A 14,663-nucleotide genomic window follows, 5' to 3' on the forward strand; every position below is an offset into this window, starting at 1 on the left:
ACAGCATCTCCCTTGTCATGACCACCACACCCCAGACATCCTCATCATTGCCAGGCCTGACTCAACTCAGTGGCCCCAAAGTGGCACCTTCTCCTGTTGATATCACATGCCCGAAGTATAAAGTTACGTTTACACCAGGCAGCTTTGAAATGCGGGACCAAACCACTTCTTGCCAACACTTGTGTTCCGGCTGGCCTCTGTCAACTACACAGCTGAAGCACCCTCCTCCTTACCTGAATCGTCAGGTTGCTTTTAGTATTCAGAACTTTCCTCTCGGCATCCTGGAAGGCCCTCTGTAGTCTCTGTTCCATCGTCTGAGCAAACTTGCAGGACTGTATGTTGTCGGACTGGCTCACAAACTGTAGCACTAGAATGAGAGTAATAAATCAGTGCTCACCAAAGCTCTGTGTCTTAGTTCTTTGAACTTAATAGCAGTCATGATATAAAACGGCATGATTTTACATCAGAGAAATCAGGCAAATAAGGACAGTTGCAGTTTTGGAAGTGGCTCTTACAATGATTTATAACATAGAAGAATTAAAAGCATGATCGAACCTGAGATTCCCTCCAATGCAAAGGATTTTGTGATTTCATTTGATTGGCATATGGAGACATCTGCTCCAGGACAACAAAATGGCTTAAGAGTGATCATGTCTTCTCTTTCTTTGGAGGGGAACAAAACAATCAATTGGCCTGCATGACTAAGTTGTTTGAGTCTTTCAGTTTCAATGGTTCCTCTACTCTTGTGGTTTACAAACCACAGGATCACAGTCACCAGGGAGTTTGAAAGAAAGATTCCAAGGCCTAAGCTCAGAGATTCTGATTCAGCGGCATCTGGAACGTGTTGCTGCAAAGCACAGATTTTAAGGACGCTCAACTCTCCTCAGTATCCACTGGTAATACAGGAAAAAAAAAAAAAATACAGTACTTGATGCTCACAAGTATGATATACTCATAATTATATAAATTGGGAAGAAAGACTCCTGTGAAGGAATATTTCTAATGAATCCAGGTTGGAAAAGTTTAGGCTGCTGTGCAGGGAACTTGGACATTTGATTAGCAAGGCCCTTGGAGGAAGGTACACAATGACTCTAAGAAATGACAGAGCAGCCAGTGATGGAGTTTTCAAACAGGTATCCTCTTGGTACCACCGCTGATCCCAGAACGGATAGGAATCCTTTCCTTCTGAGTTACTTGCCTGTTTTCAGCTGCAAGTAGCCTGCAGGCTGGGGAGTCCACGGGGACGCAAGTACTGCCACAGACTGCAAGGTTGGGGTGTGTTGCTTCAGATCTGCAGTGACATTGCTGATGCCATAAACGCCCAGCGTTTCAATCACTGCAGCAGGCAAGTAGACCAGCCTCCCTTTGGTAGCATAATAACCAACAGTGATGTTGTGAGAATGTTCCAGAATGTCCACCTACAAAACAAATGGACCCAGAGAACTCAGTGTTCATTTCCACGGTACTTGAAGTTCTTCTTGGTGTTTCTTAGAACCACAACTGTTAACTCAGCATGGCTGGGGAATAGGACACTCTCATTTGACAAATATTCTAACAATCCCATAAGCCTACGGGGATTGTCAAGTCTCAAAATATAAGAATACAACAAAATATAATTTATATCGAACCTACGGATATAGGATTCAATCTATATTTAATTTAATTCTGGAATAGAATTAAATGTGTGGTTTTTAAAAAATTATTATTCTTTAAGTGCCTCAGTATAATCCTGTGAGCATCAATTAGCACCCAAGAAGGCAGGCAGGAGATGGCAGGCAAAAGAGATTTCCAGGGAATGGAATGCTGGGAAAAACAGCTGTATCATATTTCTCATCATTTATAAACATTAAAAGGCAGAAGCGACAGATTAAGTGGAGGCCCTTCAGGACAGGGGTCAGGTAGTAAATGAGGTGAATTCCTTTCTTTAGAAGCTGAGAGAAGAACTGATCAGACTTCACTCCATCCTTGGCTTGTGACTGGTTCAAGACCAAGGCAGGGATGAGCCATGGAGAGTTTCTCTTACAGCTGAGTCCTAAGGGATGTTCATGATCTGAGCTCATTCTGACCCAACTGGAAGATTTTGAGACTTTCGATTTTATTCTTACTTTGTCTTCTTAGTGTTTTATATCAGCAGTTCAGGGTGTTTTTAACACCTGCTTTCCTCCCCCTTATTCTTGCATCTCCATTAGGAGTGTCATGTGTATTTGCCAAAGAAACCAAGACAATTGGTTTTGCAGCAGGCTGGGTATGCCTTTGCTTCCTCCACGCTGTGTGCTCCCCAGCACCTTGTTACCTAAAGGCGGTGTTCAAGGTGACTTTAGGTGGGACAAGAGATACTTCTGGATGGAACACGGACTCAGCACCAAATGCCACCAAATCACCCAGCAAGAAAGTTACTCCCATTCCAATCCTTCCAATTACCTCAAGGAGCAGGTCTCAGTTTGAGGATAATTGACTTTTAACGCCTCTCTAATCCTTGCTAACCATATTTTTAAACAAACAAAGGCACACCAGGCCCAGCCTTAATGCCTTCTGTAAGCAACAATGTCTAGCTTGAATTTAACAGGCTGTCTCCATTATTTTCATTTTTATTTTTATCTTTTAAAAGTTTTGGCCACACTGCTCGGCTTGCAATATCTCAGTTCTCTGACAGGGCCATGGAAGTGAAGGCGCAAAATCCTAACCACTAGACCACCAGGGAACTCCCTATTCTCATGTTTATGATTACCTTTTATTTGTGGCAAATGATCCTGATTGCTACTTATGGTGGTAATATCAAACATCCTTTCAAAAGAAACATGTTTATTAAGTGTTTTTTTTTAAATTTTTTTGGAGTATAGTCAATTTAAAATGTTGTGTTAGTTTCAGGTGTACAGCAAAGTGAATCAATTATACATATACATATATCCACTCTTTTTAAATTCTTTCCCATATAGGTCACTACAGAGTATTGAGAAGAGTTCCCTGTGCTATACAACAGGTCCTTATTAGTTATCTATTTTATATATAGCAGTGTGTGTACGTCAATCCCAATCTTAACTGTTTTTTAAATAAAAGCTGATTTAAAAAAAAACTAACATGTACTAATTGTCACACTGGTCTGTGATGATATGCAAAAAAGGCAAAAGCTGTGAGGGTAATTTGCAAACGACCAAAGTTTAGTGAAAACTGTCTCAGGTAACCCCATGGAAACATTCACATTTTCAACTTTCAAATAAAGTTTCTGGTGCAGAAACCACAGATGCTTCTCGTGGAAAGCATTTCTTCTTTTTTTTTTTTTTTCAGAATTCTATAAAAGAGATTAACAATGACCAATAAACTGTGTACCCAATCTCCTTCCTAGTCCTTCATGTGGTGGTGGGGAAGGACCCCTAAACTGAATGCAGCTGGGGCACAAAGCATCAAAGGAGGAAGCGAAAGCAATATTTTCTAGTGATGTAAAGGGTGGTCCACTGACTGTCAATCACATTTACTGCTTTAAAACTTGGAATCAAACCAAAAGGGTGTAAAGCAAGGCTTCCATCACTTAGATATGCCATCAAAATCAGCTAGTGGTTGTTAAATAGTACTTGACATTAAAGCGTTTAGAGAAAAAAATGTTTACTTCCCTATCTGCTGCTGGCAATTTAAGCAAAGGTGGACTCAGTTTACAAGTCAGAGTAATTTTTAAATGTCCAGAAATAAATCACTAATTGTTCACAATGGTGAGGAAGATAAAGGAAAAAAACAATGGATGATTTCTGCAAAATTACACTACCACAATTAAATACTTTCCCCAAACAACAGGATAATGGGACAATTTAAAACAGAATCTCCAGGCTTAAAAAACAAAAAAACAAAAAAAACTAGACATAAGGCAATTATCTTCAATTTTCCATCTCAGAATTTGACCTTCTCCAGCTACCATGCATTAGCTATTTGCCCAAATGATGAAAGATCCTACTTCTGTTGTGGCTATGGTACCCAGGGAGGAAGAAAACAATCTAAACAGACTCTGGACCCAAGAGGAAGAGATAGATGAGCCTGGTTACAAAAGCAGGGGGCTTACATGAGCCAAGACGTCATTCTGGTGGAATGCCTTCCGCAATGCCTGTGTGAGCCCTCTGGCTACATTAAGCTTCAAGGTTTCACTGATCTGCACCCTCCTTTGGGTCAGAAAGAGAACTGTGGGGCGAAACAGAAGCATGCAATCAGCGTAAGGCAGCAGACCTCCTAATTAATGAGCCCTCCTCTCCTCCCCAGCTACCCACCACCTCCTACAGGTTCTGAGCAAAGCTAGTGGGCACAGGTCCAACCAGTGGGGCAGCAGCTCCGTTGGTCCCGCTCAAGTCCTAAGGAAAGGAGGCCCCAGCCATTCGTGTGGCCCTAGTGGAGACAGAGCTAACATGCTGGTGGCACTTCGTTTCTGACCAACGCTGCCTCTGACTCTGAAAGCCAGGCTAAGCCTTGCCTGCCCCTGACCGGTCTGCATGCAAGGAAATTCCTGGAACAGCATCCCTGAGAACCTCCTTAACTGCAGGCCCTGCATCCTAAAACAGCCTACATCAACCCTGCTTCAGGAGGTGCAGTCCTCACCCCACAAGCGGGACGGAGACAGGAATGGCATGGAGAAGAGGCATTTGTGGTTGAACATGACAGGTGCTATTTGAAGGGAAGCCTAGGATGTGGTTGGAGGCCCTTGGAGGAGCATCCAGCCCTGACTTGGGCAAGGGGGTGGGGATCAGGGAAGGTTTCCGGGAGGAACTGTTGCTTCCACTGAGTCTTGGAGGATGATGGGCGTGAGCCAGGCCAAGGCCAGAGGGACTGCCCCCTGCCACTCCCAGCAGAGGGAAGACCAAGTACAAAGGCACAGAGGAGAGAAGTGAATGTTTCAGCCCACAATATCAGGCTCAGTCCTGGGGCAGTGGGAAATGAAGGGTTTAAAGCAAAGGCATGTATTTTAGGAGGCTCCCTGGACTCCAGACTGGAGAACAGATTGGAGGGTGGGGGAAGTCTGAAGGCAGAGAGAGAAATCTGGCTGTTGTTTCAGAAATTTAGGTGAGCGATGGTGACGTGTGAACCAGGGAAGCGGCAGTGAGGGTGGAGGGAAGAGGTATTTAGGAGGTAGAACCGGAAGGAACCGGTCATTGACTGGGGGCGGCTGGGGTGAAGGGAGGTTGTGAAGAAGAGGGAGGGGAGAATGTTCCAGACTTCCACACCTAGGTGGCTGGGATGTGGAAAACCAGATGGTATAACTGCTTGAGAAACTGAAAAAGATACTGTGCTTTCTGCTCTGCCTAGTTTCACAATTTCCTATTTTAGAATAAGATTATGTCTCAAGAGATAATTTCATTTAATTCTTTGTGGGGTGAAGAGGAAGGCGGGACATGAGCATTCAACACTGGCATGTTCTTTCAAATAATGTGTCTAATGCTTTTTATAGCAGACTTTACCACACTATTAAAAGCATCCTGTGCCTTCTTGGCCCGTCTGCTGCAACTCAGAGGCGGGGGCTAAAAAAGATAGCATCTACACGACTTTTTCAAGAAGGTCTCCTTTTTAACATCAGAAGAAATCTTGGGCACCAACATAGTGTACGGTAGCTGTACTGTCAGTATCTGCCGGTTGAGAAAATACATGACAGAAAGCCTTTCTGAGTTCTGTAGCCCTTCCCAAGATTCTGTATTTTACCGATCACATCATTCACGCGTGTGAGACATCACTGAGGTCTGTATGCGCAAACTTTGGTGTACATCTGCTTTCTCAGACTCACTGGCAGAACTGGTTTCCCAGGGGCCTCTGATATCAGGATGGATCCCAGGACTAGAATCCATGTCACAAGATGCTCCTCTCCTCTGTCACTTGATAAAGGTCAGGGCTTCTCAACCTCGGCACTACTGACGTTTTGGGTTGGATTGTTCTTTGCTGCCTGACTGTCCTATGCACTGTAGAATGTTTAGCAGCATCTCCGGTCTCTAACTCACTAGATGCCCGTAACACCCTCCCTACCCTCCAAGTTGTAGACACCCAAAAACATCTCCAGACATGGCCAAATGTCCCCTGGTGGCTGGGCAGGGGGGGGCAAAATCCCCCCCTGGTTGAGAACCACTGATCTCAAAGAAATCTAATAATTCCGCTACACCTCTGAGGCCAGGATGCACTTGCTGCTTTCAAGTCAAATCAGGACAGTGGACTCTTACCTGTCTTCACCAAGAGCTTACTGGACATCTGACACTCCAGGTTGGATGCCATTTTGCCAGTTGCGACCATGGCCGTGGACACAGCAGGAAGAGCAGCGTCTGTGTTTTCTGCTGACAAAGGCGGCATCCGGGTGGCCCTTATTGGTGCAGTGATGGACGTCAAGGCTGCCGTGATTGTCAGCGGGCGTGCGGTGGACACCTTGGGCATGTCTGGGTTGGTGGGGTTCAGGAAGCCCGTGTACATGGCTTGTGGTTTCCTGGGGAGGTGTGTTGTGGACAACAGGCCAGAGGCAGTGCCCGTGTTCCCTTGCGTGGCTGTGGGAGTGCTCATGGTGTGTGCTGTTCTTGCAAACATGTAGGTCGGCATGAACGAGAAGTCTGGATGGGCTGCCCCTGGTGTCGCCTTTGGGCCAGATGCTGCGTTGCTTGTGACGTTTTTAGCTACAGCAGTGGTCCAGCTGCTCTTGACTAATCCCGAGGCCACGGCCGAAGGGCTGCTGCCGGTGCCCTTAGCAACCAGGGCTGCAGACAGCACCAGTGGACTTGATTTCCGAAGAAACAACATGGTTGCTGCTGTTGGTTGTGCCTTGGGCGACACCGAGGAGGCCACTGCAAAAAGAGAAGAGCGAAGTTTGTCATTGGTCCGGAACGCACACACCACTGTGGGAATGAATGGATGTAATTTATGGGTTTGCTGGGGTGAAAAGTCTCTGAGCACTGGAATTTAGGCAAAACAGCTTTAGGTTCGTTAAGCCGATTAACCATAATGAGATCGCCACTTAGAGCAAAGCTATGGTTGGAAATAAGGACACTTAAATTCTGAATACTTTCCAAAAAATCAAGTCGGCAGAGGATCAGGGGCCTGACTATCTGGACTGCTAACTCATTCACCATCCAGGAATCAGGCATATCTGCATCTTCTGAGCAAAGCTGGGTATCTGTGTTGAGCTTGAAGATGCTTTGGCCCCAGAAGCAGTCACACCTATTTTGGGGGGGTGGGTACCAGGAAACAAACTACCTGCATTAGTGGCTGCACCTGTCCACTTCTCGGGGCGCTGAGAAGCCGGCAGTGCTTTGGATGGGGTCCTGAATAAGGCACTGGTTGATAGAGGAGGAGATTCAGCAGTAGAGTGATATCTCGGGATACTCTGGAACGGTGGGGAAGCATTTATCACCGGAGGTGGATAGGTGTTGCCGGAAATTTGGAAACTTGTATCCATTCCATCTGAAAGCATTTCCCATAAGCTAGCTGTGGAAGTTAGACTTGGAGAGGTCAGCACAGGAGAGTGTGTTGGATGGGCAGGCAGCCGTAGATGGGGATGAGACACAGGATGTTGATTTATGGATGGGTCATCTTCAACCTCAGCTGTTTGAAAGTCTCTGGAATAGTTGTTAGTGTTTATGGACAAGAAGTCTGTATGGTTTCCAACCATGGTAACGTCTGACTGTTGGACGAGCTGGTTAGTGCTTGTACCAGAGACTGGATCCTGAATGCTAAAGCCTTCTGCAGTCGCTAAATGCCCAACATTATCTTTGAAATCCCGAGATTTTATTGTACTGGCAGCAGAATTTAAACCACCGGGAGGAGCGGCTGAAGCTGAGTGAGATTCCCAACTTGTGGAGTTCATTGTGTGCCCATTCACATCATAATTTGTTTGCTGCAGCAAGCCAGATATCATCGGTTCTGTTGAAAGGGATCCAGTTTCTGCTGCAAGAGAATGCCAGAAAACATTTGTGATTGCTGGCTTCTTCATGTCTCCCATTGTTGAGAAATCATAGACCTCATTGGAGGAGGGAAATGCTGTCACCTGTTTGGAAGCTGAAACCGGCAACTCAGAATGGTCCGTCACAGCTGTGTAAGTATCTGGCTTGGTGTTGGAAGAGCTATGAGATGGGGAAACAGTCTGGGTGGCTCGTGCGAAGGGGATGGAAGATGGAGATAATTCTGAAGGAAGGAGGTTTGTTCTTGGTGGTGTAATGTCTGAAGAAACCCGATCAGTGCTAAAATCAGAGGTGACTCCACTTACAGCGTGAAGACTTGGCCTCTCTTTACTTGAAAGGGTCTGGAGAGCAACTGTCAAATTTGCCTTTTCGTTTTTCTTTAAAACAGCTGTTCCGCTACCTTCTTTCTGCAGGGGAAATGTCCAAGTCGTGGAAGGAAGATTAGGAAATGTGCTTGAGTGGAGCAAGTCTGCAGCTGCAGTAGAAGGGGATCCATCACTGCCTGCTTCTTGAGGAGTTGGCACTGGGGGCACGGCGGATGGAGAGGCATGATTCCCTGCCAGCTGGAGGAAAGAAGGCATGGAGGGGAAGTCTGCCAGTGCGCCATTTGATGGGGATGTGAGAACCTCCCCAGAAAGGATTTCTTGCCCTCGGCTGGCTGTGGTGAGAGGCAGAGAAGGCACCAAAGGGGAGGATGTGTGTTCTGCTGAAAGTGTGGGCCCTTTGGAATTCTCTGGAGCTGCTGACAAATGCAGGGGGTGAGCAGAGTCCTTTGCAGTAGCAGGGGCTGCCTTTCGGCTGATCATTCCCACTGCCACCGATTCTGCAGTCTGGACAGGTGAAGACACAGCCTCATGGGTCATGGTGCTCTTAAAGGCTGGCAGAGACACCCCATTATGTGCTCTTTCAGCCACCTCAGCTTCAACTGGCTGGGTGGATGCAGGACTTGGAGCCACTTCCAACATCGATAATGAGGGTGTCCCACCTGGAAGCTGAAGAAGACTTCCGGGAGCTAGGGGAGGGACAGACAGACGGGCCAGGTCGGCCATGGAGCTCAAAGACTCAGGTGTGTGGGAGACTGCTGAGTGAGGACCCTCTGCTGGGCTTGAGGATCCAGGAAAACCTAGACGAGGGATGCCTATTAAATCCTGGGCATTTTTGGATGGAGTGTGGTTCACTTCCTCAGCAAATGGGTTTAGGGGATTAGCTATGCTCTGACTTGAGGATGAGTGAGTTGGAGCTGTTTGGGGGAATAAAAGCACTTCGGTGGGTCGCTCTGCTGGCTTAGAAAAGATGATGGAATGAGGTGAGTCAGGAGCCAATGAAGAAGATGAAGATGAGGGGAGAGCGTCTGCCCTCGGGGAATGTAGTTCTGCCATGGAAGGAGTCCCTACCCACGGCGGCTGGGATGGGAGGCCAGCACGGAAGGACGCCACTGGTGGGAGAGGGGACAGTGTGGGGAGCATGCTGGTGTGAGGCAAACCTGACACGGCGGCTGCTTCTTTTCCCCCTGGAGGTCTTGGTTGGACCAGGGCCTCAGGAGAATCCTTGGAAGGCTCGAGGGAGGCGCTATGTCCACTGCCTTGGTAAGGGGAAGGAGAGAAGTCCCCGTGGGCCCGAGCTGGGAGGTGTGTCTTGGGCAGAGGCGTCTGGGCAGACTGCGGCCAGCTCGTGTTGTCAGGGGACCGTCCCAGCACTGGCTTCATTCTGTCCACCGCTGAGGAAGACTGGACTTCGGACAAAGGCCATGTTGGTGAAATCGGTAACAATTTCCCATGAGGAAATGACTCCGGGGTTGGGGTGACAGTGATCTGTAGATTGTCCCTTCCTGTGAAACAAAGGATCAAGCAGTCAGGCCTCGGCTCATCATAGGTCCTGGAGAGAAGGATAGGCCAGACAGGAACCGCTCGGACCTCACAGAGCTTCCACCACATCACAGAAGACTCATTAAACACGTTCAAACGATAACTTAGGTAATTACAAATACGTAGATGCTGCAGCTAACCTACAGGGCAGGGTTGGTGAGAAGTGGTCTCTGATGAAGTGACGTTTAAGCAAAGATGTGGAAGATACTTGTGTATTTTAAATCTCTTTTCTGTTCCACCTACAAGGGTTGGACTGTGAAACTCACAACCTGGAAAATCAAAGACGAACATGGCTCCCTGCCATGGCCAAGGACACCAAAATAAATCCCATCCAAGAATCCAAAATGCAAAAGGAAAGGACTGTGTATCTGCATGCAAATCTTTTTTTTTCAGACCCTAGGGCATCTCAAGCACGATAACTGAGGTTGCCCGTGTTTGGGAACACGGCACCAGGGAGACATAACTATTTTGTTGGCTGTGAAAGGATTCCTGATGCTATCGTCCACACCATGTCAAATAGCAAAGGGGATTTCTTTCAAATTAGGCCATTTCTGAGAGAAAAACTATTCACCTCCCATCTCGGACCAGAGACACCTCTCACGAGGCCTGGTGTCACTCCCAGCACCTGCAGAGAAACCACAACTGTCAGCACTAATGCGCGAAACCGCAGGCAGAAAGGCGAGGAGACGGGGCACAAAAGGTGACTCCGCAGGAAAAGAGGCACGGAAATAACTGATCAGAAAGCCGGGAATTCCATGCTTGGGAAGAGAAACGACATCCTGCTTGAGGATTCTCTGATCCCCCTTTCCACAGTGGTGCCGATGCTGTTGATGACCCCCCCAGAGGTGGCTAAGTGCCCTTAAATAGTATTTTAAATTAAAAATAACAAAGAAAAGGTACTCCTAGAGCTTTCTACGTTATTGGCCAAGAAAATGTTAGAACCATCTGATAGAAGCAGACATACCAAGAGCTGAAGTCAGAAGACCTGGGTTCGCACGCACCCTCTAGCCACTCGCGGCTGTGTGTGCATCTGTGGATTGCTGTGGCAGGGGTGAGAGCAACAAGCACACTCTAACGGCCCCACTGGCTGGCTGGGAAGAACAGAGGAAATCATGGAGGTGGAAGGAAGGGCTCCCCAAGCAGAAAAGCACCAAACAAATGCTTAAAAAAAAAATCACTAAACAAGTGAGCGGTCATTACAGGCTCTAAGTCCCTGTGTTTTCTGTTTGTTTAACAAAAGAGGACACTATGGTCCAGAGTGGAGACATCATTGCCAGAAGCCACATAACCCATCAGGGATAGAAGCAGGTCCAGATGCGAGGTTTCCTCACTCCCATTGCAGTGTCTTCTTCCCAACTGCTTCTCCCAAACCAGTTCTAGCCTTCACTCCACCCCCGTTGTATCATGCCACCAGAAAACCAAACAACTAAAGCTGAAGCTTTCAAATAATTGAGCTTTTAGAATATGAAATATACTCTGAGTCACAAAAGCCTAAACAGTGATGATTTTCTGAAATATTGTTTTCAGTTTCATTTTTTAAGATGGAAAAGGCAAGGACAAACGATGTCTTTTACTCTGAATTAACACACACAAAAAATAACTTTCCTTTCTGATTCTTTGCTTTCTTGTTTTAAAAATTCCCCATTCTTGGGATTTACAGATACCCAAGGAATCAGCCGTAGGTCATTTTTAGAACACATCAGGATATAAGCAAATACTACAGCAGTCGACGGCCTTGTTCATTTAATTTTGCAAGTGAGAACCAACCCCTTCTCCTGGGCAAGCCATCTTCATAAGCCAGGCTCAGCCTCTTCGTCTCCTTATCGCCAGATCAGAATCACTACAGCCCTTACCTGCAGGACCCAAAGCTTCCTCGGGCCTCTGTTAGCAAAAATGCAGCTTATACAGAAAAAGTGCCAAATGTATATACAGCTATAGGACAAAAAAGTCTACACAGCCTTTCATTAAAATATCTGCACTCCCTGGGAACTGCCTCATGGTTTGCAATGAAAATTGTGTTTCTGTTACCAAACTCAGCCTAAGGAAGCATCCATGCTCCCTTGATTGCAGTTTTACATGGAAGGCTGATACTACTGTCATGCCTCAGTCCTTCTTGTTCATGATGCTTATCTCCTAGATAGACTCAGTTTCACACTTGTCATGCAGTCTTGTCTGGTTATGTATATAGGCGGTACTTACATGAGTGAATATAACATCCACCTAATGTAGTTTTTGCATTTTGGCATTTTCCATTAACACTTTAGAATCCATTTTTATTACTGGCATGTCAGATGAAATCTATGTAGGATTTCTTCTTTTGTACTCTCATTGAAACAGAGTCAACCATGGGTTCAACTCATGGATTCAAGAGTCATACCAAATTCAACTGTTTTCAAGTAAGTACCCTTCTAAGTCAAAAAGGATGTGACAGGCAAAGCAGTTTTTGCTTTCAGAAATATTTTTTACAAACTCTTTCATAAAAATCTTACAAACAGGAAGGGGAAGTGGGTGTTGGATGATTAATACAAGGGGAATTGTAACTGACTGAATGGCCACAGCCAAAGGAGGCTGAAGTAAAGAAATAGTCTCTAGTGGACTTGCCTCTGCTAAACCTTGTTGTTTCTAGACTAGGATCCAGTGTTTCCCAAGCTATCCCTTACAAAACACAGTGTCCCAAGATGCCTCATGAAGAAAAGTTTCAACAAGCTAACAATTCTGAGAAATGTTGTATACTACACTCACACCTAACAGTCACTAATGTTATTCACCATATATTTCTGGCTCTCCACCTTCAGAGCATATAATAGGACTGCACTTCTCGGATACCTCTGTGGTTGGGTGGGACCATGTGACTAGTTCTGGTCAATGAGTTGTGAGCAGAAGTGACAACTGTTACTTCTGGTCTAGAACATTTATAATCAATGCTGGAGCAAGACTCTCCAGAACTTGCTTTCTCTGAAGAAAAAAAAAAAAAAAACCCTAGCAATATTATATCTCAGTAAGCTGTTATGAAGAAGGATGAGGAGGAGGGAGAAGAGGAGGAGAAACCTAGTAATCTTCAAAATGTTTGTAGGTTGGTCCACCAGCCTGAGTCCCTTAGGGACTATAATAAGCAAAAGCCCTCTGCTGTAAAAGTGTGTACAGGTAGCATGAGCAAAAAATAAGCTTTTGCTCTTTTAAATCACTGCAATTTGGGGGTTGTTTGTTACTGCAGCATAACCTAACTTACCCTAACCTATTCAGAAATTGGTATCAGAGTGGATTTGGAACTTAAATGGGCATACTCCCATGTATATCAACATTTAAATAAAGGCTGAGAAGTCCCATCATCAAGAAAACATAAGAGTGCCTGGGATGCAGTAAAAACTCAATGAATTAATGTTGGATGGTTTAATTAAACTTTGGCCAAAATTGATCAAGTATATTTAACTTCTGAAATATGTTTAGGATATTTCTCAAACATATTTGACCTCAGAACTTGGGGACTAAAAAAAACTCACCGATATACATAAAGCTAAGGAAGAAAGCATGTTCACTGAATTAGCAAATGATAGCAAATTCAAAAGAATAATTGATATGAAGAATTCCAGAGTAACACGCTTCAAAGGCATGTCAACTGACTGAAATTATTGCTGAAGGAAGACATAAATTAGGATTAAATATAAAGGCTTACCCTTAATCCATATATTACCTAGACAAGAACAGAATGGGGGAGCTTCCCTTTAAGGATAGCTTACGTTAACTATAGGTAGGGTTGACTGGAGCTCATTATGAACTACAATAGGAATGTAGGCTAGCAAGGAAATTATAAATTCTTAGGCTGCATTAAGTTTTTTTCACTCCTAAAATAAAAAACTATTTCATACTTAGGAAATAATATTTATAACATCTGTATGTAAGAATAAATACATAAAGAATAAATAACGAAAAACATACATGGTCTCTGGCTTCATGGACCTCACAGTCTTACGGGACATATGGAGTTAAATCAGACATTCTCACAAATGTGAAAATGATACATGTTACATATGAAAGATGCATAGTCCTTAAGAGCATGCAATAAGAGGATGTGACCTGATCAGGGAGGTCAGAAAGCACATCACTGAGAAAGTTACTATCAAGTTGAGAGCCAAAGAATAAGGAGAAATTAATCAAGCCAAGAGGATAGGGAAAAACATTCCATGCAGAGAGAAGAGCATATGCAAAGGCCCTGTGGCAGGAAGAAGCATAAGTAGTACAAAGAACTAAAAAAGTAACCATAGCAAGATCAAGTAGAACACGAGTGGCCATGACATAAGGCTGAAGAGGTAGTTGATGACTGGACCATTGGAGTGTCACAGATTTTAGTTCAAAGAGGAGTGGGAGGGAATGGAGTTGAGGGTGGGTGATGTACAGGAGCAAATCTGTGTTTCAGAACAATCATTCTGGCTACAGAGTGAAGAATAGACTGTAACGGGCAAGAGTGGACAACAGAAGACTAGTAAGGAAACACCTGCTGTGGTCCAGGTATGTGATGACAGGAAGTTGTAAAGAGGAGCTGAGCCGTGGGTGGGAGATTGAAATGGATAATCCTTCTCGGTCCCTTTCAATTCTCAGGGTTCAAGATAGTACATTCCTTTAAATATGTGTGTGTTTACAATGTTCATTGCAGCTCTATTTACAATAGCCAGGACATGGAAGCCACCTAAGTGTCCATCGACAGATGACTGGATAAAGAAGATGTGGCACATATATACAATGGAATATTACTCAGCCATAAAAAGAAACAAAATTGAGTTATTTGCAGTGAGGTGGACGGACCTAGAGTCCGTCATACAGAGTGAAGTAAGTCAGAAAGAGAAAAACAAGTACCGTATGCTAACACATATATATGGAATCTAAAAAAAAAAAAAAGGTT

General features: G+C 45.0%; 1 protein-coding gene across 1 annotated transcript in view; it reads right to left on the reverse strand.

Moving 5' to 3' along the window:
- Positions 1-10,344, reverse strand: part of KIAA1549L (KIAA1549 like) — a 137,478-nt gene extending 127,134 nt beyond the window's left edge. The window contains exons 1-6 of the mRNA XM_057553246.1: positions 10,338-10,344; positions 9,385-9,729; positions 6,180-6,788; positions 4,049-4,164; positions 1,199-1,418; positions 234-367 (exon numbers count right to left, since the gene is read on the reverse strand). Coding sequence (XP_057409229.1) covers positions 234-367; positions 1,199-1,418; positions 4,049-4,164; positions 6,180-6,788; positions 9,385-9,729; positions 10,338-10,344 — 1,431 coding nt within the window. The remainder of the gene's footprint in view (positions 1-233; positions 368-1,198; positions 1,419-4,048; positions 4,165-6,179; positions 6,789-9,384; positions 9,730-10,337) is intronic.
- Positions 10,345-14,663: the final 4,319 nt, after the last annotated feature.

Source organism: Balaenoptera acutorostrata, chromosome 9, assembly GCF_949987535.1.
Source record: "Balaenoptera acutorostrata chromosome 9, mBalAcu1.1, whole genome shotgun sequence".
Classification (NCBI taxonomy): Eukaryota; Metazoa; Chordata; class Mammalia; order Artiodactyla; family Balaenopteridae; genus Balaenoptera; species Balaenoptera acutorostrata.